Source organism: Hyla sarda, chromosome 12, assembly GCF_029499605.1.
Source record: "Hyla sarda isolate aHylSar1 chromosome 12, aHylSar1.hap1, whole genome shotgun sequence".
NCBI classification, from domain to species: Eukaryota; Metazoa; Chordata; class Amphibia; order Anura; family Hylidae; genus Hyla; species Hyla sarda.
The window spans coordinates 1,051,945-1,079,412 of NC_079200.1; the positions used below are offsets into that span (position 1 = coordinate 1,051,945).

At 47.5% G+C, this 27,468-nt stretch overlaps 1 protein-coding gene across 8 annotated transcripts in view; it reads right to left on the reverse strand.

Annotated features, from left to right (window-relative positions):
- Nucleotides 1-3,906: 3,906 nt before the first annotated feature.
- Nucleotides 3,907-27,468, reverse strand: part of ZHX3 (zinc fingers and homeoboxes 3) — a 46,832-nt gene continuing 23,270 nt past the window's right edge. For 2 of the 8 annotated variants that reach the window (XM_056548072.1, XM_056548073.1), the window contains exons 2-7: nucleotides 19,575-22,323; nucleotides 18,490-18,534; nucleotides 17,838-17,882; nucleotides 9,326-9,370; nucleotides 6,689-6,733; nucleotides 3,908-4,427 (exon numbers count right to left, since the gene is read on the reverse strand). In XM_056548072.1, coding sequence (XP_056404047.1) covers nucleotides 4,417-4,427; nucleotides 6,689-6,733; nucleotides 9,326-9,370; nucleotides 17,838-17,882; nucleotides 18,490-18,534; nucleotides 19,575-22,236 — 2,853 coding nt within the window. In that variant the 5' untranslated portion in view covers nucleotides 22,237-22,323 and the 3' untranslated portion in view covers nucleotides 3,908-4,416. Of the gene's footprint in view, nucleotides 4,428-6,688; nucleotides 6,734-9,325; nucleotides 9,371-17,837; nucleotides 17,883-18,489; nucleotides 18,535-19,574; nucleotides 22,324-27,468 lie in introns of all 8 variants that reach the window. The other 6 variants (XM_056548071.1, XM_056548075.1, XM_056548074.1 and 3 more) reach the window with 6 other exon arrangements.

A 27,468-nucleotide genomic window follows, 5' to 3' on the forward strand; every position in this document is an offset into this window, starting at 1 on the left:
TTAAAAGTTACTGCCTATTCACAGGATAGGTGACAGTTAACCAAAAGCTGACACCCCCCCCCCTGCCCCCACCGATCAGTGTGCACGCTCGGCCACCACTCCCATTCAAACTCTATGAGGCTTCCTAACATTGCCGAGCTCAGTGCATGGCAATGTCCAGAAGCCCCATAGAGAATGAATGGAAGTGGAGGCTGAGCCTGTGCAATGACTCTTTACTCAAGAGAAATGCCATGGTTGATCCCAACCAATCAGGCTAGTTATTCTCTATCCCAGTGTTCACAACCAGTGTGTGCCTCCAGCTGTGGCAAAACTACAACTCCCAGCAAGACCGGACAGCCATTGTAGTTTTGCAACAGCGGGAGGCATCCTGGTTGGAAAACACTGCTTTATCCTATAAACAGGGCATAACTTTTAATCTTGGGATCATCCCCGTTAGGGACTATTAGGCAACTATTATTTTTATTGTAAAACGGTGGAGACGGCGGGTTATTACAGTCGTGATAAACCATTGGCCGTCACCTAGTACAGAAATATTTAGCATTATAGGAATTCATACTGATAACCTGAAAAATTATTAGAAAAACAGTGACCGGACTGAGCGCGTCCAGTATTAGTGTTATCTTCAGCGCGTCCACAATGATTCATGGCCGACTATACAGGCACATAATGGGTTAACCATCCCGACCAATAATTCTCCAACAACGCCGACCACCCACAGGGCTGACCAGATTTTTTTTTTTTTAACCAATGCCCGAGCGGCCGAATGACCAACATCCCGGAGAACACATGAAACCCGTCATCTCTTATTGCTCTTATTTTTAGGAAAACTCAACATCAACATTATCTAAATGATTCGAAACAACTAAAACGAAAAATTAAAGGCCGTGCGGGCAGCGAGAATTGTACGTAAATCACTTAGAAACTTATTGCTGTTCTGATTAATTCCAGATGAAGAAATTACGTCCCCTTTAACCCATGAGCTGGTTCCTGTAGCCAACCCAAAAATATTTAGATTATTAAAGGGGTACACGGATTTTTTATTTTTATTTAATCCGCTGGTGGCAGAAAGTTCTACAGATTTGTAAATTACTTCCATATAAAAATCTTAATCCTTCCAGTACTTATCAGCTGCTGTATGCTCCACAGGAAGTTGTGTAGTTCTTTCCAGTCTGACCACAGTGCTCTCTGCTGACACCTCTGTCCAGAGCAGGAGCAAATCCCCATAACAAACCTCTCCTGCTCTGGACAGTTCCTGACATGGACAGAGATGGCAGCAGAGAGCACTGTGCTCTGACTGGAAAGAACTACACAACTTCCTGTGAAGCATACAGCAGCTAAGTACTGGAAGGGTTAAGATTTTTATACAGACGTAATTTACATATCTGTAGAACTTACTGCCACCGGTTGATTAAAAAATAATTTCCTGCGGAGTACCCCTTTATATAGATTGGTGCCCCCCGATCACACACCTCCTTACAGTTTGATACATCCCCCTTTCCTGGGATATGAGGGATAAAGGGGTACTCCATCGGCCACCATTTAGTTCCGAACGCTGTGCAGGTTGGCCACGCCCCCTCGTGTCATGCCCCTTCCCATAGACTTGTATTGAGGGGGCGTGGCCTGATGGCACAAGGGGGCGTGGCCAATCCCCGGAGCGCACGCACACAGCGTTGGGAACTAAATGTTCCGAACACAGCCGGAAGGCTGGCCAGTGGAGTACCCCTTTAATAGTTAGACAATTCAGGGAATGAGTCAGATGGGCGTGAAATTAATTTTAATAACGGGAGGGACTGATAATGGGCGGGATTATACAGTTAGGGGGTGTGTATTAGGCAGACACGCCCCTCAATGAATAACATTCACACACCCTGACTGTATAATCCCACCCATCACCTGATGGTCACGCCCACCTGACCACACCCTGAAGTGTCAAACGATAAACCCTAATATCTCAGGAACTGGAGGGCATATCCGGAAACTGTAAGAAGGTGTGTGATTGGGGGCACTAGGCCTTCTCATTTTTGGGTTGACCACAGGTCCTCCTTTAGGCAGCCAATGGATATATTTCTACCGATCCCTACACTCATATAACCATTCAGCTCATGTGTTTGGAACAGGGAGAGGTAAGCCGCTGCTAGACACCTCCACCACTCACAATTCTGATTGACGGATGCAGAGGACCCACTAATAACAGGGAGTGAGATCCGATCTTACAATAGGGATCGGGACGTATATTTGTGCAGTAAACTGATTTACGTACAATTTTTTGCGCCCGGTAAACCCCTTTTAGTAACTTTGCATAGAGTCTCGGAATACTTCTCTGTCTACAGCTCCTGTAGCGCCTGGTCATGCAGCCATGTTGCTGTATCAATGCTGCACATTTGTATCTAACCTAATAAACGTTACGGGATAAAAAAAAAAAAAGAAACGGGGGAACGGTGAAAGGGAGTGTATGACTGCGGGACGATACAGTTTATAGTCGGCCATCTTGGAAAGACCGAATTCTGCAGAGGAGCTGTATACAGAAACACTTCAACCTCCTAAAGTCTACAGGAATGTTTCCCAAGCAGGGTGCCTCAAGCTGTTGCAAAACTACAACTCCCAGCATGCCCAGACAGCCAACGGCTGTCTGGGCATGCTGGGAGTTGTAGTTTTGCAGCAGCTGATTAGCCGCAGTTTAAAAGATTACTGCACTAAAGGATAAGATTAGGGGGAAGCCTTGATTTGTATTTTAGGGACAGTGTAAATCCTCTGGAAGAGGCAGACACACACAGCTGGTAGCTCCCTGATTGGGAAACACTGGTCTACAGTATTGTAGAGGTCGATTAGTGCCTAAAGCTAAACATTAGCGCAAAGTGTCGCCTTAAACATCTTGTCATAATTATTTTTTTGCAGTTTTATACGTTTTACTCCCGTCCGAAAATATAAACTTGCACTTCCTGATGCTCCAGTGTCATCGTATCGCTTTGCGCCCCGTGCACTGCATCTACATCTCTCTATACACATCTGATAGGGCTCCCGACCCCCAACTTTACTTCACAGCTATAGAACACAAGACCGGTCGCTGCCAGAGGAAGAAGTGGCACTAACTGGGTTTAGATTTATAATGGAGATCAATAAGTTCTATCATTTTCGTGACTTATTTTTTTATTGCTGGCCGTATTCTCAGGATATCCCATTAATATCTAAATTGTGGGGTTCCGGAATCCCGCATCTGGATCAGCTCTCTCACCGCATACAAAGAGCAGGGAGCAGACAGCGCCATATGTTGTGAAGTGGCCATGCTGAGGTACTGCATCTCTGATTGAGCTGCATTAACCCAAAATGGCCACTACACAGTGCACGGCGCTGTTTGTTTCTGTCTCCATTGGGTGTTATGGGCCCCTTCTGGTTACCTGGGGTGTCAAACGTCCCGATCAGATATTGATGCCCTAACCTGAGAACAGGCCAACAGTACCAAAGTCATAGAAGCCCCCTTTAAACTTTTAAGGCTGTGTTTGGTGAAGCAGGAGATTTGGAGCTCTATATACCGCGAATAAGCAAATTTTTTTTAAAGGAATTATTAAAAATACCAAAAAAAATAAAAATAAAAAAAGCATTCGTAAACATTATCCAATATAGTCTTAAAGGGGTACTCCGCTGCTCAGCGTTTGGAACAAACTGTTCCGAACACTGGAGCTGGCAGCTCGTGACGTCATAGCCCCCCGTCCCCTTTATGATGTCACGCCCCGCCCCTCAATGCAAGTCTATGGGAGGGGGCGTGACAGATGTCACGCCCCCTCCCATAGACTTGCATTGAGGGGGCAGGGCGTGTCATCATAAAGGGGACGGGGCTATTACGTCACGAGCTCCCGGCGCCGACTCCAGCGTTCAGAACAGTGTTTCAAATGCTGAAATGAGCAGCGGAGTACCCCTTTAAGATACAGACACATGTCTAGCACAAAATCTTAGTTCAATGCATCTTCTGTACCCCATGTCATAGCAACGAGTAAAGGGGGGGGAACCCCAAAAAAAAAAAAAACTTTATTTACAACCAGTTAGTCCGAACAAGATTCTCGCTAGAAAGTTCCATATTAAATCCATTTTCTTTTAAGGAATACTAAATGGTTATAGCTTTTCTGTAATATAAATAAGCGTCTGTACCAAAACACATAACAATGAACAGGACCGGGCGTAGAAAAATACAAAGCCGCAAACAGAATTCAGAACGTCTGGGAGGCGGTATATATATATATATTTATACGTATATACACTGGAGAGAACGCCGCCCGCACAGTTCTGCTCGTGGGAACAGGGTCCCTTTAAATCCTATGCGTGGTCATCGTGTCTCGGGGGTGGCACAATGCAAACACTTTGTGGCCACGTGAATCCCTGTGCAGACGCTGGAGATCGGATTCTTACGTCTTTTTCTTTTGTTCAGTCTGTTTCTGGAAAACAAAATTCAATGTAAGATTAGCGGGAATCTCTATATACCGGAACGGATATCGGCATCGACAACGGACATTAGAACAAATTTCCCCGACAACTGCAGATCGCACAGATGCCACGTGATCCAAAGGCAGAGACGTATTTTCCCCCAAATAGGTTGGGGAATAAAATCCCTCTCCCCTTATCTCCCTCTTCATCATTTTCTCTATTATCGGAAGTGGTGCAGGACCTGCCATGTGATGAAGGGACATCCTCACACGGGGTGAAGAAAAAGGTCCCCAACAGAGCAGAGGAGAAGGTCCCTCACCACCAACAGAGCAGAGGAGAAGGTCCCTCACCACCAACAGAGCAGAGGAGAAGGTCCCTCCCCACCAACAGAGCAGAGGAGAAGGTCCCTCACCACCAACAGAGCAGAGGAGAAGGTCCCTCACCACCAACAGAGCAGAGGAGAAGGTCCCTCACCACCAACAGAGCAGAGGAGAAGGTCCCTCACCACCAACAGAGCAGAGGAGAAGGTCCTACACCCCCAACAAAGCAGAGGAGAAGGTCCTACACCCCCAACAGAGCAGAGGAGAAGGTCCTACACCACCAACAGAGCAGAGGAGAAGGTCCCTCACCACCAACAGAGCAGAGGAGAAGGTCCCTCACCACCAACAGAGCAGAGGAGAAGGTCCTACACCCCCAACAAAGCAGAGGAGAAGGTCCTACACCCCCAACAGAGCAGAGGAGAAGGTCCTACACCACCAACAGAGCAGAGGAGAAGGTGCCTCCCCCCAACAGAGCAGAGGAGAAGGTGCCTCCCCCCAACAGAGCAGAGGAGAAGATCCCTCCCCCCAACAAAGCAGAGAAGGCCCTTCAACACCAACAGAGCAGAGGAGAAGGTGCCTCCCCACCACCAGGGCAGAGGAGAAGGTGCCTCCCCACCAACAGGGCAGAGGAGAAGGTGCCTCCCCACCAACAGGGCAGAGGAGAAGGTGCCTCCCCACCACCAGGGCAGAGGAGAAGGTGCCTCCCCACCACCAGAGCAGAGGAGAAGGTGCCTCCCCACCAACAGAGCAGAGGAGAAGGTCCTTCACCACCAACAGAGCAGAGGAGAAGGTGCCTCCCCACCAACAGAGCAGAGGAGAAGGTGCCTCCCCACCAACAGGGCAGAGGAGAAGGTCCTTCACCACCAACAGAGCAGAGGAGAAGATGCCTCCCCACCAACAGGGCAGAGGAGAAGGTCCTTCACCACCAACAGGGCAGAGGAGAAGGTGCCTCCCCACCAACAGGGCAGAGGAGAAGGTGCCTCCCCACCACCAGGGCAGAGGAGAAGGTGCCTCCCCACCAACAGAGCAGAGGAGAAGATGCCTCCCCACCACCAGAGCAGAGGAGAAGGTCCTTCACCACCAACAGAGCAGAGGAGAAGGTCCTTCACCACTAACAGATCAGAGGAGAAGATGCCTCCCCACCAACAGAGCAGAGGAGAAGGTGCCTCCCCACCAACAGGGCGGAGGTCTTTTACCTAATATTGGGGGGGTGTATTCCCTACCTAATTGTCTATCTACTGGGGGCACATTTTAATTATGAGAGAAAGTGAGGACCTTGTGTTTGACTTTTCCTCAAGGCTTCACAAAGTCTATAGCCTCCTTTGCAGTCACGTGATAAAATAATAAAACGTATCAGTAACTGGTATGGGTAAAGTGGCATCAGGACTTTCCTAATATCTTAAGACATTGCAACTAGATGCACACACCTTATGGCAATGTGTTTGCTGCATCTTCCACCAGGTATAAATGTGAAACAATCACCTCTAAACCCCACAGTTTTATGTCGTCATATCTGCTCTAAGGGGGAGATTCATCTAAACTTGTGCAGAGGAAAGGTTGACCAGTTGCCAATATTAACCAATCACATCTTTCATTTTTGAAAAGGCCTCTAAAAAACTGAACACAGAAGAGTGCGCCATCTTATTTCATTTACATACATTCTTGTTTAGATTTTATTTTTAAATAATGTGCAAGAAGAAATCAAAACTGGACATTCACAAGTGTGAATATACTGCTTAAAAGAAGTATAAAAAAACTGAACCCCCCCCCCCCCCCCTTCCCATGAATGCAGTGTGTAGACCACCGAACAAAGCTGTGGCTGACAGGCCCCCTCTAAGCATCTCTATGGGAGAGCCGGAGACCCCTGAACGCTGTCCTGCGGATAGGGGATACGTTTTTTATTAACTCCTTAAAGAGACATTCAGAAACCTCTAGACCTCTATGTCTCTTACCTAGCTGGAAACCCCATGGCTGAGATGACATTAGATCAATGGTTTCTGAAAAAACAAAATTCGATGTAGTATTAGCTAGATATTTAGTATTATACTGGTACAGATATCAGCGCCGATACCAGACATTTGCACAAGTATTGTGGAAGCAAAGCAAAAAAACCCTTGGGGAAGGACGAGGCGGATGGCAGAAGTAGTAGGAAAGTCCTCAGCAGGACAGTTTATTGATAACGATAACAAAATGACAGGATTACGCGTTTCAGGAGGAACCCTCCCTTCTTCAGATCTGACACGTAATCCTGTCATTTTGTTATCTATATCAATAAACTGTCCTGCTGAGGACTTTCCTACTACTTCTGCCATCCGCTTCGTCCTTCCACAAGACTCTGCAGCGCCCTACTCCAAGGGTTTTTTGCTTTGCTTCCACAATTCCCAGGATGACTCTTGTCTTCTCCTGCAACCCACTGGCATAGCAGCGACTCCCACCACTGATACCCCGATTAAATCATGGGTTACATGCGAATTTATACCCATTCTAAGGTGAGCGGCCAACTATAAGCTCCTATGGGTTGCTCCCCGCTCACCATCCAATATCTAAGGGTAATACCCGAGGCGCAGTCCATCGGTCCTTTTTTCTTTCTATTTCTACAGATTTGCACAAGTACATGCACTTGTGCAAATCTCTCTAACACCTGCAGGTCGCACAGACACCAAGTCATCGTTGGGCAGACGCGTAGTTTCCCCCAACAAGTCCCCTCCACTAAAGAAACATAACCCCTATCCCCTACCTCCGCTTCCGCACTGAGGCTTCCATCATTTGCTCTATGAGGCTATGTTCACACAGCAGAATTTCTGCATGGAATTCTGCGTGAAAATTATGTAGTAAATTACGCAGAAATTAATTGCCCATTCACTTCAATGGAATTCCATGCAGAAATTCTGGTGTGTGAATGGAACAACGGAATCCAACTGAAGTCTATTGGCTCTAAAATTATACAGAATTTTCATGTAGAATTCCATGCAGAAATTCTGTGTGTGAAGATAGCCTTATCCAGAGTAGTGCCTGCCGTGTGATGAAGGGATACCATTGGGCGCCATGTGGGAGAAGGCCCTTCCCCACCAACACAGAGCAGAGGAGAAGGCCCTTCCCCACCAACACAGAGCAGAGGAGAAGGCCCTTCCCCACCAACACAGAGCAGAGGAGAAGGCCCTTCCCCACCAACACAGAGCAGAGGAGAAGGCCCTTCCCCACCAACACAGAGCAGAGGAGAAGGCCCTTCCCCACAGACACAGAGCAGAGGAGAAGGCCCTTCAACACCAACAGAGCGGAGGATGCAGAAGTCATTGCGTAGGAACGGAGGGAAGGTGAGAGGGATTATTTTCATTTGGAGGGGATTTACTGGGGAAAACTAATGGGGACTTCTACCTTATAGGACGGTCGGGATTCCCTACATAACTAATCGGGGCTTCTACATAATAAGGGGTGGGATTCAGGGCTGTGGAGTCTGAGAGTTGGAGTCGCACGAAATTTTGGGTACCTGGAGTCGGCAAACAATGCACAGACTCCGTCTCCTACTAAATTTAGATTGGAATAAAAAAAAAAAAAAGCAAGTTTAAATGTCCCAATTCACAAAAAGTTATAATTAATGACTTCTCTACTGCAAGAATAAAGACCAATGCATGCAGGGTCTCACCTAACCGCAAAACGAACACGTTAAGTGACCGTGAAGAAGCTTTTCATATGGCACGCAACGCACAATTAGGAGCGGCAATACTTATACTTTCCATAGTGTTGTGTTCTGTTGTTACAGGGAACCCATGGGTAAGCTAGCCTCTCACTGATAAGGGGTTAAGTAAATGTGTTTTTTGCAGGACTAGAGACACTTGTATAAGTGAAGGGAATGGAGGGTCAATAGCTCAAGACTGAAGAAACTAGGGAAATGATGTTTTATAATAAATGTCCCTTCCTGGATCCTCCCACTGCCCCATCTTCAGCTGCAGATCAGCACACAAAAAGGAGAAGGCAGCAGCTTCTGCCCAACTACCTCTCTGCTAGAAGAGCTTAGAAGAACTTGGTGGAACAGCGTCTTGGATTCAACTGGAAGCGTTTATGAATACATTTGCATATTAATACAGAGGAGTCGGAAGTACAAAAAACTGTGGAGTCGGAACATTAATCTACCGACTCCACAGCTCTGGTGGGATTCTCTACCTAACTACTGGGAGCACATCTTAATTATGATTGTCAGTGAGGGTCTCATGTTTGACTTTCATCTAAGGCTTCAGAAAGTCTCTAGCCTCCTCTGCTGTAACATGACAATAAAAAACTCAGGGAAAACTTCAGGTGATGCAATGTGTTTGCTGCATCTGCCATCTTGTATAAATGTGCAGCAATCACCTCTAATCCCCACTGTTGCATTGCGTTGTATGTTGTGTCATATCTGCTATAAGAGCATAAATGAAGTGTGAACATGGTCTAAGAGTGCGCCATTTTATTTACTTTTTTATTTTTTTTATTAATTTGCAAGAGGAAATCAAAACTAAGTTCAATAGTGTGTTGGGGCGTTACACTGGTGACCACATTACAATATCCTGCTATAAAGAGACATTCAGAAACCTCTAAACCACATGACTCCTTACCTAGCTGGAAATCCGAGGGCTGAGATGACTCTTGATTTGCAGGTTCTGGAAAAAAAAAAGTTTAATATTAGCAAGGTATGTCCAGATACCGGTACAGATATCTGCGTCAATATTGGAATTTGCACAAGTGCATGCACTCGTGCAAATCTCCGATACCTGCAGATCGCACAGTCACCAAGTGATCAGTAGGCAGAGAGATGTAGCTTCCTTCAACAGCTCCGCTTCATTAACCCTTTCCTGACCTATGACATACATGTACATCATGGGTCAGGTGAAGGGAATATGGCAGCAGCTGACATCACCGGTAACAATGGATACTGGAGATCACTCTGAGGTCTCATTTATTAAATGTCGGTAATTCTTGGTGTCTCAGGGTCCATTGTGGGGTGCTGATAGGTTGATGGGAAGGCCCAGGGCCTTTCGTGTCCCTCGGTAACTTCACTGGCTCAGTTATTGTTGAAGGCAGCTTTAGGCAGCACTCAGTAATCAAGTGTCGATTACATAGATCAATGTAATGCAAGAGCATCTACTCATGGATAAGGATAGGCTCCTAGGGAAGTCAAAAAACACTGCATGTGTAAGTGTAAAATTATTACTAGGGATGCACCAAAATTTCGGCCACCGAAAACTATCTGCCAAAAATGTCCCTTTCAGCATTTTTGGCTGAGTGAATTTTCCGCCGATAATTTCAGGGGGCATGGCTTAACCATACATGTACGTCATGGGTCGGGAAAGAACATAACGGGGGCCTGCGGGTCAGGTCTACGTCATAGACAGGAGTCCCCTAAGGGACTAAAAGTGTAAGGAAAAAAAAAAAAAGGTAAATAAAAGTTTAAAAACCATCTATTAACCCCTTCCATATTAAAAAGTTTAAATCCCTCTCCTTTTCCCATTTTCCATTTTTTTAAAAATTCAGAAAAATATTATTTAAAAAAAAAAGATTTTTTATGCTTACCATAAAATCTCTTCCTCGAAGGATCCATTGGGCGACACAGACCATGAGTATATACTGCTGTCTCTAGGAGGCTTGACACTTTGGTAACAAGAAAAGTCGGCTCCTCCCAGCAGGCTATACCTGCCCACAGGCACCTGAGGTAATCAGTTTTAGTTACAGAGCAATAGGAGAAGACCGACAGGTCGGGAGGAAAAAAAAAAAAAACTGTCCGAGCAACCAGAAGAAAAGGGTAAGTGAACACACCCTCGGACTGATAACTGAAATAGGAACACTAGAAAAAGGGTGGGAGCTGTGTCCCCCAAAAGATCCTTCGAGAAAAAGACTTTACGGTAAGCATAAAAAAATCTCCTTTTCTCTATCGGCTCCATTGGGGGACACAGACCATGGGACGTACCAAAGCCGTCCCTTGGGTGGGTAAGGAATCAGACCGGTGGACGGCTGGACCACCGCCGCCTGCAACGCCTTACAGCCCAGAGGAGCATCAGCTGATGCAAAGGTATGAATCTGGTAGGACCTTGTGAAAGTGAGCAAAGACGACCACGTGGACGCTTTACAGAGCTGCGAGGCCGAAGCCACGTAGCGGAGTGCCCAGGATGCCCCGAAAAACGGGTGGAATGAGCCAAAACCCTGAAAAGGTGAGATCTTCCCTTTGCAGCGGTAAGCTTCCGAAATAGCAGACCGGATCCACTGAAAAATGGTGGCCGTAGAAGCAGGTGTCCTGTATGACGACCTTCCGTAAAAAAAAAAAAAAGGGAGTCACACTGCCGAAAGGAAAGAGTGACAGACACAAGTCCGAACAGCCTTCACCCCAACCAAGTGGTGGAGCAAACGCTCCCAGGGATGAGAAGGGGGAGGACAAAAGAATGGTAGGACGATGTCCTCATTGAGATGGAAAAAAAAATCAAAACCATCTCAGGTAAGAAGGACGGACCGGGACGGAAAACAACTTGTCCTGGTATACAACCAGGAAGGGAGAATGGCAGGAGAGAGCTGCCAGCTCTGACACCCTCCTAACATAAGAGCAATAAGGAACGCCACCTTCTGCTGAAGGAGGCGAAGAGCAATGTCCCTGAGAGGCTCAAAAGGGCGGCCCTGCAGGACATCTAAGACCAAGTGCAAGTCCCAAGGGAAAAAAGGGGACTGATAAGGAGGGACAGCTTGTGCCACTCCCTGAACTAGGTTCGGACATGATAATTGAACGCCAGAGGACATTGAAAAAGAATGGAAACGGCAGAACCTTTGACTCCTAAGGGAGCTGAAAGCCAACCACGACCGGAGAAAAAGGCTGAGTGTCACACCAACAGAAATAAGACCGCCAGGTAAGGTGGTAAATCTTTGCAGAGGAAGGCTTGTGAGCCCTCCGCCTGGTGCGAACCACTTGGGAAGAGAAACCACAGATCCTCAGAACCACTGTCTCAACCGCCACTCCGTCAAAGGCAGGGACGGTAATAGGGGTGGCACAGGAGACCTGATATAGGAGGTCTGGACAACAGGGAAGGCGCAGCAGTAAGTCATTCAGGAGCCTGACCACGATGACGTACCATGCCCGCCGGGGCAAGTCTGGGCCACGAGAATGGCGGGAACGCCCCGGCTATGAGTTTCCTCAGGACCCCGAAAAGAGAAGGGGAGGAAACAGATTATTGGTCGGGCACAGCCCGACCAATAAACAGATAAGGCAGGGCCAAGCCCGAAGAAGAGAGGAACGCTGGGTTGTGGCGGGACGTGCAGAGGTCCACACCTGGAGTGCCCCAGAGGTTACAGATCACTGCAAACACCTCCGGATGTAGGGACCACTCGCCTTGGACGGCTGAGGACCGGCTGAGAAAGATCACATCCCAGAGACGTCCAGAATGAAGATCGATGAGATGGCCGGAAACCTGAGTTCCGGCCAGAAGGGAATTTCCCAAGAAGCAAGCAAAGAAAGAATTGCCCTATGCCCCAACATGTTGAAGGGGAAAAGGGCTTCTCAAGGGACCAACGCCCCAGACCGACCGATCCTTGAAAACACCTCCCCACCCCAAGACAGACTGGCAGGAAGGAAGCCACCGAAAAAGCGGGGGGGGGGGGGGGGGGGGGGAAACGAAGCCACCATAAAAGGGACCAACAAGACTGTCGAGAGAGAACGATATTGTGGTCGAGAGACGATGGAGACCTGTCCCACTGGAAGAGAATCACCAGTTGAAGAGGTCGGAGATGAAACTGGGCAAATGGCACGGCCTCCACGGCCGCTGCTAACCGACGTAGGACAGCCATGCAAAAGCGAATGAAAACTTGAGTAGGGTGCCGAAGTCATCGGACTCTTGATAAGAGTCAGCCGATTAGTCGGCGGAGTCGAACGCGGGCAGAGGCCGCGTTGAACTGGAGCCCCAGGAGAGCGGTTGGACTTTTCTCGATTGACCATCCAACCGAAGTGAGACAAGGTCTGGAGGTTGAGACTAAGACTCTCCAGGATCTGGGCCATGGTCTGGAGCTCTGATCAGGAGGTCGTCCAAGTAAGGAGTCACGGAAACAACTGTTGTCCGTAAAAGGGCTCACACAGGTGCCAGGACTTTGGTAAAGGTTCGCGGAGAAGTGGTCAGAAGAAATGGAGAGCCACAATAGAAAATGACCGTCCGGAACTGCAAAGCGGAGGTACCGCTGATGACCGGGAAACATGAGATGTGGTCCAGGCATCCCAGAAGTAAGAGGCGACCAACCACCCGAGAAAGGTCTGTGGGTGGGGGCGACCTTTCAGGCAAAGGAAGGCCTACGGGTGCCTGATGGGGAGGACAGGTCCGGAAGGAGGGAGCCCTCTTCCCATGAAAGGGCCCAGCTGGACCCTTTTATGGACATTTATCAACGGGTTTAGTCAGGTTTTCTTTACTAAAATTGTGGCAAAATTGTCGCAACTGCGACTACGCGATTTTTCGTGCGACATTTTGACTGGAAAGCAAGAAAAGCAAGTTTTCCAAAAATTAACTACGTAGTAATAATTTTAAAATGGACTACGTGTAGTCAGGTATTTATTAACTGCAACAGTCGCAACTGCGCAAAAAAAAGTTGCAACAGGGTTAAAAATTGACAATTTACTCCAGCTCAAACATGGAGCAGAAAAGCTACTACCAAAGTAAAAAAGGAAAAATTGCTTACGTGAAAGAAAATTATCAACAGGCTGAAACCAGGTGATAAATAAGTCACACATAAGCAAACATTGATAAATGTCCCTCTATGTTGTTACCAAAGGTCCGCAGAACCGGAAGGAGGACTTACGACGGAAAGCGGTTCTGTGAGCCTTATCCAGAGGTAATAAAGAACTCTTTTCCGCTCGTCGCCTCACTTTCTGAAGGCGGCGTCCACATTCCAGGCTTTAAGCCATATGGAGGGACGGTGGCTACCAGGTAGATTGTGGCAAAGGCAGCACAGTGGTTGCGCATGAAAGCAGAACACAGAAAATCTCCATCTGCGGAGCATCGGAGAGCTAGATTAATTAAAGGAAATCTGTCATCAGAATCACCCGCACTAAACCTGTTACACAGGCTTGTAGTGCGGGTGATCCTGATTAAAGCGCTCCTTACCTGGTTAAAAATGGTTCAGCGCTTCTTAAGATATCTATATTTTTAGTTTTCTGTTATTCCCTGGCTTGGGACTCAGTGGGAGGTCTTATCATCTGGGACTCGGCCACACGTCATTCTAGCTGGGCGGAGCTGCCGTCCGGCTCATGAATATTCATGAACTTATCCCTCCTGGTCTAATTCTTCTTTCTCGGTCTGTTTGTGAATAAATACACCCTCCGTCCCTCCCACCACCGGCTTTTCACTTATGCAGCCCGTCTTCTTACTTGTATAGGGCCGCAGCTCGAGTGAAGCCGGGGGGGAGAACAAGCCTGTGTAACAGGTTTAGTGCGGGTGATTCTGATGACAGATTTCCTTTAAATAAATCCTCCAGAGGGATCTTGAAGACTACCCTGGCGGAGTTGGAAGACCATACTGAAAGGGCCCCTGACACCCAGGCCAAAGCAAAAGCAGGAAGAACCTGCTGCCTCAAAGGCAGAGATTGCCAAAGTATCCACCTTCATGTCCGCTGGATCCTTGAAGGCAGCCGCATCAGCCAACGGCCAGGTAGGCGCCTTAGAGGGGCAGGAGACCGGCAGATCCACAGTTGGAGAGGAGGTCCACCGAGCAATGAGGTCCCTGGCGAAGGGATACCGCGCTTGAACCTTCTTCGTTTCCTCAAACTTCTTGTCAGGGTGCCTCCAGGCGGATACCAGCAGGGCGTAAAATTGTGCGTGAGAGCTGAAAGTCTTGTGTGCCGGTCGAGCACGAAGAAAGGAGACTTCTGGAGCCACGTCCGAAGTTCCTGGGTCCTTTAGATGGAAGGTGTCTCTTATGGCCGAAACCAAGGAGTACACCACATCAGGCATATCAGTGCGGTCCACTGAGTCGGAGGCCGAACCAGAAACCTCAACCACAAGTTCTCCAGGTGAAAGGGAACGAGGTGAGGCAGCCCTGGAGGTTGGGCACGATGAAAGGAAACTTCTGGAGCCACGTCCGAAACCAATGAGTGCACCATGTCCGACATATCCATGCGGTCTTCTGAATCAGAGGCTTAATCTGAAACTTCATCCACAAGTTCACCAGGTGAATGGGAACGTGTGAGGTGGCCCTGGAAGAGAGGGAGACGGACCTGGTACGCGGGTCTGGAAAGCCAGAGCGGCGACCATGGGAGCGTCCTCTAGGGGAGCGACGCTTGCTACAGGGCGGAGTAACGGGGCGATGCCTGCGAGGGGAGCGCCCGTGCCTGCTGGAAGACTCAGGGAAGGAGTCAGATTAAAAACACCCCTATGACGCTGCAATAGCGTCAGTATAGGGGGAGAGCAGGACCCTCTGGAGGGCCGGTGTAGGGAGGGCCTCTCCAAGGCAGTCACCACATAAGGGGAGACCTGAGCCAAGTCGTATAGACTGGGAGAGGGAGGGAACCCAGACTGGGGGGGCCGGCCGAACCCACCGGGTCTGGAAGACAACCGGGGTAGATAGCAGGGGGGTCTGGGGGAGCAGTGGAGCAGGCAGAACAAGTGATTCAGCAGAACCAGACATTTTGAGTTACAACTTTTACAGATGTAATGAGTGGCTAACACTCCCATTAAATGTTTAGAGGGAGGAACAGTTCTGGGTATGGACATAGTAAAAAAATAACTCTCTCACCCAAGTCTTTGCCCCCAGGGCAGCTGCTGTGAGGAAAGCTCCGCTCTAGGTCCGTCAGAGAGGAGAGAATGCCGGCCAATGGCAAGAGAGGGGCGTGCTAGGAGCAGGGCGCCACACTGATTGGCCCCTGCCACCCATATGTGAGCACACAGCGCTGATTGGTGGCCAGTTCGCGCCATGCAGAAGCTCCGGCAGAACAAAGAAATATTAATGGCGCCCGCTCCCTGCTCCGAGCGCACATGCGAATGTATATGTGCTCGCGAGGAACGGAACGGGCAAAGACGCCGCCGGCAGCCAAAAGTGAAAGAAAGATGGGCGCAATGTGTGCCCGCAGAGAATAAAAAGGCACGGCGCGGCTGCCGAAGGGAGCCGCATTAATAACAGTGTCCCACACACAAGTGTGCAATAAACTGTGCCCACACATAAGTGGCAAGTGAGATAAACTATGCCCCACATATAAGTGGCCAGTGACAAACTGTGCCCCACACCTTTCACTGCTCACCCCAGTAATAAAGAATAACCCCTGTCCAGCCAACCCCTCAGTAAAAGTGGGCTAAAAACAGGCTACAAAGCAAATTCGCACCTGAGGAAAAAAGGGGGAAAAATACTCACCTCAGCCAGAAGAACTTACCTCATGAAGTCTTCCTATGAAGTCTTCAGTCAGCATTGTCACCTGCAGCAAGCCAAGCTCAAAGCGAGGTGAGCAGGGAGGTAGGGGGACCTGGACCCATGAGGTACTACCCCAAGCGCTGACCATTGGCGAGAGGGGGTTAACAGTACATCACAGATGCCTGCCCCCTCAATCGCAATGGGGAAACAGTGAACCGCAGTTCCTGAGTCCCCACCTGAAAACAGGAAAGAAAACGGAATAAAAAACTAACACATCCCTAAATCTAGGAAAATAATAAAACACAAGACCTGGTCTGGGGAGAACTCCAGACCATGTCCACCTCCTTAGACACCAAGCTAAAAGCTGATTAGCTCAGGTGCCTGTGGGCGGGAATACCCTGCTGGGAGGAGCCGACTTTTCTTGTTGCCATAGTGTCAAGCCTCCTAGAGACAGCAGCATACACCCATGGTCTGTGTCCCCCAATGGAGCCGATAGAGAAATAACCATATTTGGTATTGCCATGTGCGCAAAAAAATTCCATAGCAAAAATTGCTGATTTTGGTCTTATCACATCCCCCCCCCCAAAAAATAAAAAACACTTTATAAAACCTGACAAAAACTATAATATACACATATAGATATATCTCTATATCTAAAAGGGGGCAATGCTTTTTCAGTTTTTGCCGAAGCACAGCCTAAATTTTCTGTTCCGGACCAAAATTCTGATTAGGTGCATCCCTAATTATCACATTTCTGATCCCGAATGGTCAATGGGTTTTGTGGGTCTTGGGGAGGAGGAAAAAAGGAAGTCAATCAGAAATCTAAATTTGCATGGTTATGAAGGGGTTAAAGTATATCACCTCTGACCTTCCCTCCACTCCAACACCAAAGCCTCTTTACCATTTCCTCCACTCACAAAGAGGAGAAGGCCCCTCGCCCCTAACAGAGCAGAGGAGAAGGCCCCTCGCCCCTAACAGAGCAGAGGAGAAGGCCCCTCGCCCCTAACAGAGCAGAGGAGAAGGCCCCTCGCCCCTAACAGAGCAGAGGAGAAGGCCCCTCGCCCCTAACAGAGCAGAGGAGAAGGCCCCTCGCCCCTAACAGAGCAGAGGAGAAGGCCCCTCGCCCCTAACAGAGCAGAGGAGAAGGCCCCTCGCCCCTAACAGAGCAGAGGAGAAGGCCCCTCGCCCCTAACAGAGCAGAGGAGAAGGCCCCTCGCCCCTAACAGAGCAGAGGAGAAGGCCCCTCGCCCCTAACAGAGCAGAGGAGAAGGCCGCTCGCCCCTAACAGAGCAGAGGAGAAGGCCCCTAACAGAGCAGAGGAGAAGGCCCCTAACAGAGCAGAGGAGAAGGCCCCTCACCACTAAAAGAAAGAAGGTCTGTTACTACTAACAGAGCAGAGGATGCAGAGACCTCAGCACGGGAGCACAGGGATTTTTATTATTTTCTTTTTGGGGGAAATATTGTAATGTAATGTGTTTGCTGCATCTTCCCACCATGTATAAATGTGCAGCAATCACCTCTAAACCCCACTGTGTTGTATGTTGGGTCATATGTGCTCTAAAAGCTTAAATGAAGTGTGAACATGGCCTAAGTGTGCCATTTTATTTCATTTACATACATTTTTTTATTTTTTTTGTTCAAATAAATTTGCAAGAGGAAATCAAAACTGCAATTTCACAAGTGTGTTGGGGCGTTACACTGGTGACCACATTACAATATCCTGCTTTAAGAGACATTCAGAAAACTCTAAACCTCTATGTCTCCTTACCTAGCTGGAAGCCCCAAGACTGAAATGACATTAGATCAATGGTTTCTGAAAAAACAAAATTCGATGTAGTATTAGCTAGATATGTCCAGATACTGGTACAGATATCAGCGTCCATACTAGACATTTGCACGAGTACATGCACTCGTGAAAATCTCCCCAACGCTTACAGATCACACAGGCACAAAGTGCTCAATGGGCAGAGAAGTAGATTCAGTGGTGTCAGTGAGGGGGGGGCATGTATAACTTGTCTAAGGCTTCAAAAAGTCTGGAGCCTCTTCTGCTGTCACATGACATTAATAAAATATATATATTGTATTCGTATGTTATCAGGACTTTCCTAATATCTTATTGAAACACAAGAGGAACTCGGGAAAACTTCAATGCGTCTGCTGCATCTTCCACTATGTATAAACGTGCAGCAATCACCTGTAAACCCCACTGTTTTGCATTGTATGTCGGATCATATCTATTCCAAAAGTCTAAATAAGGTGTGAATAGGAGTGCGTCATTTTATTTTATTTAAATACATTGATTTTTAAAAAAATTTGCAAGAGGAAATCAAAAGTTCACAAGTGTGTTGGGATGTTACACTGGTGACCACATGACAATATCCTACTTTAAGAGACATTCAGAAACCATCATGTCTCCTTACCTAGCTCGAAAACCCATGGCTTAGATGATACTAGATCTGCAGTTTCTGGAAAAACAAAATTCGATGTAATATTAGCTAGGTATGTCCAGATACTGATATCCACGTCGACACCGGACATTTGCACGAGTACATGAACTCGTGCAAATCTCCCCATCCAGACATCTGCAGATTGCACAGACCAAGTGATCAGTGGGCAAAGACGCTGTTTTTCCCAATAGGTGACCTCCATTTAGGAAAGATAATCCCTCTCACCTCCCCTCTGCTCCCGCCCTGAGGCCTCTTCATCATTCGCTCCATTATCCGGAGTGGTGCAGGACCTGTTGCGTGGTAAAGTGACATCACTAGGCAGAATGCATGAAAAGGTCCTTCATCACTAAGAGCGGAGAAGAAGGTCCTTCACCATTAACAGAGCGGAGTAGAAGGTCCTCCACCATTAACAGAGCGGAGGAGAAGGTCCTTCACCACTAATGGAGCAGAGAACATAGATTCCCTCAGCGTGGGAGCAGAGAAAAGGGTAAAATGATTATTTTCTTTTGGAGGGGACTTTTTGGGGGAAACTAATGGGGACTTCTATCTCATAGGAGGGGATTCCCTACTGGGGGCTTCTATCTAAGAAGGGGGGGAAATTCCCTACCTAACTACGGGGGGCATATCTTATAGGAGTACTATAATCAGCTGGTGAGATGGCAGAAAGTTAAGCAGATCTGCAAGTTAATTCCATTTAAAAATCCTTTCAGTAAACCCTTTCAGTACTTAGATGATGTGCCGCAGGAAGTTGTGTAGTTCTTTCCAGTCTGACACGGACAGAGGTGGCCAGACTGGAAAGAACTACACAACTTCATGTAGAGCATGCAGCAGCTGATAAGTACTGGAAGGATTCAGATTTTTAAATAGAAGTAATTTATAAATCTGTATAAAACTTTCTGCGACCAGTTGGTTAGAAAAAAAAATAATAATTCCACCCAAGTACCCCTTTAACTACAAGAGTGGCAAAATCAGCTGCAGAAAATATGCAGCAGATTCTGTATGTGTGAATGAACCCTTAAGAGACATTCAGAAACCTCTAGACCACCATGTCTCCTTACCTGGCTGGACACACGAGGGCTGAGATGACACTTGATCTGCAACGGCTTCCTGAGAACTAGGCTCCCAATATTCACAGTTTTCCGAAGGTTCTAGACACTCATCCTGCAGCTTCTCCTCTGCCTCCTCCTCTGGTCTCTCACCACTGGCGGACTGCGGGTCATCAACGCCCTCATCCAATGGATGCTGTGTGTCACCTTCCAATTTCTGTGCAATCCAGGACCTAATTTCGTCAGCGGACATCCCAGTCTTTTCACACAGATTGTCCAGATCATCCTCCCTTAACCCTTGCCACTTACGGAAGTAATCCAGAAGAGGTTTTACGTACAAAGGTTTATTGTCAGCAAAAACTTTCTTATAGTTGTCATACCACTTTAAATTGCCATTTTTGTAGGAGTACCTGCTGTCCCCAAACCAGCGTACGATTTCTGACCGTGCCAGTCCTGTGTTTTCCACCAGTTTGTCGTACTCCTCAGTGGACGGCCATTGGGTTTTCACAAACATCTGCTTTAAGCTGTCCCTCTGCTTGGCAGTCTTCTTCATGGGTGGTCTAGTTTTCTGTGGCGTGGACGGCCTACTTCCGCCATTATTAGGTGCAGTATAATCATCCTTTGAGACCTCAATGTTGTCCCCTGACTCGGTGACACGAAGAGCTTTCAGATTGATTTTTATTGGGTTCACCTTCCTCTCAGACATGGAGGGGCTGTTTTCTACTGTGTGGGAGACACAGTCATCGATAGATTTGACATCTGAGACCTCTATTTCCTCGGCAGATGCCTCCTCATCTTCATGCCGAGCTTGCTCTTTCTTGAGCTCCTCAGCTATTTTCTTGCGTTTTTCGGAGAACCAGCCATCTATTTCACGTCTTGTCATTTTAGTCTCGCCCCGTAGCCGATTCACCTCCTCCGCAGAAGGTTCACTATTTTGTGCAAAACTACTTTCCAAAGCTCTGATTTGTTGCGGTGCCCTCTCCTTGTATCTGGTGACTGTGAAGTCTGGTGTCTGATGCCACGACTGTCTCCTCGGATGATGAGTCGGCGTATGACTTATCGGAAGTGCAAAGTCTGCATCGGCGTCTTTTACCATGGTATACATTAGGTCAGAGTTTGTGTCAGCAACTTGGTCGCTAGGCTCGAAAGATGGTGGTTTGTTGCGGAAATGATATCTCTTATCGCTGAACCATTTCCTAACATCTCTCGTTGTCAATCCTGTGATTCTTGTAAGTTTTGCAACTTCGCTATGTGAAGGATAATGGCTTTTGCAAAAGCTGTTTTTTAGTGCACCAAGCTGATGCCGTGACTTTTTGCTCCGTGCACTTGTGTCGTAAGAGTTTGGTGATGGCATACCAGGAGATGTGGTCATCTGATAATCAAAGTCTAGCCCCGATTCGTCTGTGGTGACGGAGGGCACTGTTATGGGCACAGTAGTCCCTTGAATTCCGTTTGTTACAATGGGCTGAGTGACAAGCAAACCGCCCGCCCCTTGCGGCTGACCCACAATCTGGCCTGGCAGAGCAGCTTGGATGAGATGATGAACGCTATTTGCATTCGCTACGAGCGGTGCGTTCAGAACAGTGATGGTCGGCTGCGGCACAGGCTGAGGAATGGACTGGATCACTGTATTAAACATTTTCTTTCTGGAGTCTTCGATCTCCTCCGGTGACCAACTAATGCCCTGTTTAAGTCTTTGTGCCGTGAACCAGATTTTGATCTGCTCCTCTGGGTATTTCGTCACTACTGTTAAGTAGCAGAGCTCAGCTTTTGTCGGGTATGGGAATTTATTGAAGGAGTTCTTCAGGAAAGAGTTAGAGTCCATGGTTGAGTTGTATGAGGGAATGCTACTCAGGGGAATCATTACTTTAGGGAGGGATTTGGCAGTAGGAAGTTGTTGACTTGGATTTTTCTGGACAGAAGATTTAGGCAGAACGGGTGTAATGATGGCTGTGTTGAGTTTTGGCTGGATGACAGACTGCGGGGTGTTTATGGTTACTAGCTGCGTCTGGAGCATAGGGACCGCTCCTACGATGGATCCATTTAGAATGGTAGAATTGACAATATTGTTGACACTAGAAACCGATCCATTCCTGTGGGCCCCTCGGCTTCTTCTCTCATAGTTATCCCCCGCATGGTTACTGATCATTTTCTTACTTTCTTGCTTGTGTTTCTGTTTTATTACAGACCTTTTGGTAATGGTTATTTCCGGGTAATCGTCCGCTCGTACTTCTGGCAGCTGAACGTGGTTGGGGCTGACACTTTGCTCCACCACAGTGTAATCCTCATGCCTGGCCACAGTCCAGGAGAGATCGGAGCTCCCAAAATGACTATCCAAGTTGTGAGTTTCTAGTTCCTTTGGGTCTTTTACTAGGAAGCTGCATGCGATACAAACATATGAGGGGTCATCCCGGAAGTTGCAGTGCTTGGTGTTCATGTGGTCAACAAACGGGCCTGTCTCATTGGAGCCATAGTTACAGTACTTGCAGAAAAAGCTCATGCCGTCGAGGTTCTCGTGCCCGTTGGTTAGGAGGTCAGCTTGGCTGTCCAGAAGATCTGTAGCTGGTAATATCTCCTGACCTTCATCTTTGGAGTTTTCTTCTGTGCTGTTCTCCACCGCCAAGGTCTTGATGGGGATCATACACGGTGTGGTGGACTTTCTTTTGCTGGCCATAATTATTTTATTTCAAACAAATTTTCAATCACAAATCAGGTAGACGGTGTGTGAGACATTACACTTGGACCACGGTGACTCATAGACCTTAGAAAGAAGAACATTTATATTTTTAATTAAAACTTTTATTAAAAAAAGTATCAAGCATGTAAATACATTAGATCTCTATTGTATTAAAGGGGTTATCCAGGATTAAAAAATTAAGATGATTTCTTCCAAAAACAGCACCACCCGTCCTCCAGTTGCATGTAGTATTGCAGCTCAGTTCCATTGAAGTAAATTGAAAAGAGTTGTAATACCACACACAAACTGAGGACAAGGGTGGCGCTGTTTTTGTTAAAATATCTGTTTTGTTATATAGATTTTTAATCCCGGATTACACCTTATCATAGGTATATGTCAGCATCCTGTAAAAAATAAAAAGAAAGGGAAGCCTATATTGTGACCTATATGTGGTGTAGTGCAGCTGGCCCATTCAGTTTAACCCCTTAATGCACAAGTATGAGTGGCGGGGAGCAGGGACAAGAGCTGCCTCTCCTACTGGTATTTAAACAGTAAAGAAGTGCTGCACTATAATCTTTTTTTAAATTACTGTTGCACTCTAATAATTTTTCATAAAAAACTTTACAGGCAGACTAAGAAAAAAACATTTATCAATTCTTATTACCTTTAATTAGGTTTTAAAAGCTATTTATTATAACGCATGTTCAAAAATTACAATTCATGACATACAGGGGGAATAAAAACTCAACTTAATGGGTTAAAGCTGCGGCTGGCATACGGGGAGATGGCGATCTTCTGCCGCTAGTTCTCCTGCTTAGTGCGCTGCTGAGGGTCGGCTCTAATGAGAAGCTCCCGGATGAAGCAGATGAGGATTTCATTGGCCAGAGTCATGAGCGTTTGTTGATCTCATGTAATGTATACAGGACCAGAGAAACCGTAGGGGTAAAATGTCGTGTTCTTCATGTGCCCGTCTATGGTCCCTGGGTACATCACCTGACTTTGGCGCCATATAAAGCAGATCTCATAGCAAAACGTTTGGCCACTTCAATGTGCATGTAGACTTGACTGCTGCATCTAGGCCTTCAAATGAGTAAAAAGCATCTACTTCCCGACAGCCATATTGGGTCACATGGGGTGAATAATCTAAGAAAGCTTCTCCTCCACCCCCCAGGTCACCCTGGTATCCAATCGCCAAGGGACATCCCTTTAACCATGTGGGTACGTGTGTGACAACAGCAGTTCCCTCCAGACAGATGGGGGCGCTGCTGTGTACAGAGGACGCAGCTATAAAGGAGCTCCATGCCCTTCATTCTTAGAATTCAAGCAATACATTATAACTATATAATATGGTCCTTATAATCCCCCTGTAATAGTAATGAGACTTCTGAGGACTGTTTGGCTATGCCCGGGAGTTCCATAGACCTTGAATGGCGCAGTGGCTGAGCATGCACACACAGGGGATAGGGCGGGGGCTGCATTCTCATGATCAGTGGGTAGTCCTGTGTAGGGCCATGTTTCCCCAATCAGGGTGATTCCAGCTGTTGTAATACAAGTCCCAGCATGCCCAGACAGCTAAAGGCCTGTCTGCCTCCTCCAAAGGATACAAACTGTCCATGAAAAGTAAATCAAAGCTTTCCTCTCCTAATTCCTTGGTGCAGTGGTCTGCAAACTGCAGCCCTCTAGCCTTCAACTGTCCTGGCATTCTGGGAGTTGTAGTTTTGCAACAGCTGGAGGCACCCTAGTTGGGAAACACTGGTGTAGGGGATAACAGGTCTCCTGTGTCAGGATTGCAAGAGCTTAAAGGGATATTCCAGGGGGAAAAAAAATTCTTATATATCAACTGGCTCCAGAAAGTTAAACAGATTTGTAAATTACTTCTATTAAAAAATCTTAATCCTTTCAGTACTTATGAGCTTCTGAAGTTAAGGTTGTTCTTTTTTGTCTAAGTGCTCTCTGATGACACCTGTCTCGGGAAACGCCCAGTTAAGAAGCAAATCCCCATAGCAAACCTCTTCTATACTGAGCGTTTCCCGAGACACGTGTCATCAGAGAGCACTTAGACAAAAAAGAACAACCTCAACTTCAGAAGCTCATAAGTACTGAAAGGATTAATATTTTTTTATAGAAGTAATTTACAAATCTGTTTAACTTTCTGGAACCAGTTGATACATAAAAAAAATGTTTTTTCCCTGGATAACCCCTTTAAATCGGGCTATGCGTTAACTGCCTTGACCGGAAAAGCATCAAATCCTGGCAGTTTAACCTCTTATACACCGCGGTCAGATTCTGACTACAGCATGGGATCTGTGGGCTCCGAGACTCCATCGGTAACCTAGCTGCACGATAACTGAGAGCCACATATATTTTCACTGCAGACGGCTGCATAATATATTACACAGCCATTTATATTGCCTGTAAGCATAGAGCACTGTATGAGCAGCAAGTCTCCTTATGGGACTTAATTAAAATAAACTAGAGATAAAAATATAACTAAACAGCAACCTGAACTACAAATACCGTAAATATTATTTATAAAAAAAAAAAAACTAAATGTGAAAGTTGAATTTAACCTGCCTCCCTAAATTAAAAAAATGATATATGGAAAAAGGTAAAGATCAAAAAGTCATATAAGGCTGAAAGTGACCAAAATAACGGGTTTTTCCACAAAATACACAAAGGGAAAGTAGTGTGAACACGACCAGGATGTGTGTACATTGCTGCAGTATAGGTTGCTGCTATGACAAGAAATAATACATGGGCCGTACATTCTGACCAAATCAGGCACACGTGATGAAGTAAATATGCGGCAGCAGAAATGGGAGAATTATCAGGAAACTTTAAACAAAGCCGGAACAAGACGACGAAATAACCAGAATCAGCAGATTATATAATAAAGGTCGAATACGTCTACAGAACGCAGAGAGGCTGTCACTCAGCCAAGGACCAGAACAGCGTGTTCTGCGCCAGCATCAGTCATGGAAAAATACTGCGCCAAAACCAGGACGGACACCGGAACATACAGAGCACAAGCGTCAGAACAGACACCGGGGACAGAAACCGGGAACAGACACCGGGGACAGAAACCGGGAACAGACACCGGGGACAGAAACCGGGAACAGACACCGGGGACAGAAACCAGGATATACAGAGCACAAGCGTCAGAACAGACACCGGGGACAGAAACCGGGGACAGACACCGGGGACAGACACCGGGGACAGACACCAGGATATACAGAGCAAAAAAAGAGTCAGGACATACACCAGGGACAGACACCGAGATATACAGAGGACAAGCATCAGGAAAGACATCAGGGATATACAGAGCAAGAAAGTCAGGACAGAAACCGGAACATACAGAGCACAAGCGTCAGAACAGACACCGGGGACAGAAACCGGGAACAGACACCGGGGACAGAAACCGGGATTTACAGAGCAAAAAAAAGAGTCAGGACAGACACCGGGGACAGAAACCGGGAACAGACACCGGGGACAGAAACCGGGATATACAGAGCAAAAAAGAGTCAGGACATACACCAGGGACAGACACCGAGATATACAGAGGACAAGCATATGGAAAGACATCAGGGATATACAGAGCAAGAAAGTCAGGACAGAAACTGGAACATACAGAGCACAAGCGTCAGAACAGACACCGGGGACAGACACCAGGGACAGAAACCGGGAACAGACACCGGGGACAGAAACCGGGATTTACAGAGCAAAAAAAGAGAGTCAGGACAGACACCGGGAACAGACACCGGGGACAGAAACTGGGATATACAGAGCAAAAAAGAGTCAGGACAGACACCGGGATATACAGAGCACAAGTGTCAGAACAGACACCGGGGATATACAGAGCACAAGTGTCAGGACAGGCGTCAGGACAGACACCGGGGATATACAGAGCACAAGCGTCAGGACAGACACCGGGGATATACAGAGCACAAGCGTCAGGACAGACACCAGGGATATACAGAGCACAAGCGTCAGGACAGACACCGGGGATATACAGAGCACAAGCGTCAGGACAGACACCGGGGATATACAGAGCACAATCGTCAGGACAGACACCGGGGATATACAGAGCACAAGCGTCAGGACAGACACCGGGGATATACAGAGCACAAGTGTCAGGACAGACACCGGGGATATACAGAGCACAAGCGTCAGGACAGACACCAGGGATACACACCGGGGATATACAGAGCACAAGCGTCAGGACAGACACCAGGGATACACACCGGGGATATACAGAGCACAAGTGTCAGGACAGACACCAGGGACAGACACCGGGGATATACAGAGCACAAGTGTCAGAACAGACACCGGGGATATACAGAGCACAAGTGTCAGGACAGACACCGGGGATATACAGAGCACAAGCGTCAGGACAGACACCGGGGATATACAGAGCACAAGCGTCAGGACAGACACCGGGGATATACAGAGCACAAGCGTCAGGACAGACACCAGGGATATACAGAGCACAAGCGTCAGGACAGACACCAGGGATACACACCGGGGATATACAGAGCACAAGTGTCAGGACAGACACCGGGGATATACAGAGCACAAGTGTCAGGACAGACACCGGGGATATACAGAGCACAAGTGTCAGGACAGACACCGGGGATATACAGAGCACAAGTGTCAGGACAGACACCAGGGACAGACACCGGGGATATACAGAGCACAAGTGTCAGGACAGACACCGGGGATATACAGAGCACAAGCGTCAGGACAGACACCGGGGATATACAGAGCACAAGCGTCAGGACAGACACCGGGGATATACAGAGCACAAGCGTCAGGACAGACACCGGGGATATACAGAGCACAAGCGTCAGGACAGACACCGGGGATATACAGAGCACAAGCGTCAGGACAGACACCGGGGATATACAGAGCACAAGTGTCAGGACAGACACCAGGGACAGACACCGGGGATATACAGAGCACAAGTGTCAGGACAGACACCAGGGACAGACACCGGGGATATACAGAGCACAAGTGTCAGGACAGACACCGGGGATATACAGAGCACAAGTGTCAGGACAGACACCGGGGATATACAGAGCACAAGTGTCAGGACAGACACCGGGGATATACAGAGCACAAGTGTCAGGACAGACACCAGGGATACACACCGGGGATATACAGAGCACAAGTGTCAGGACAGACACCAGGGACAGACACCGGGGATATACAGAGCACAAGTGTCAGGACAGA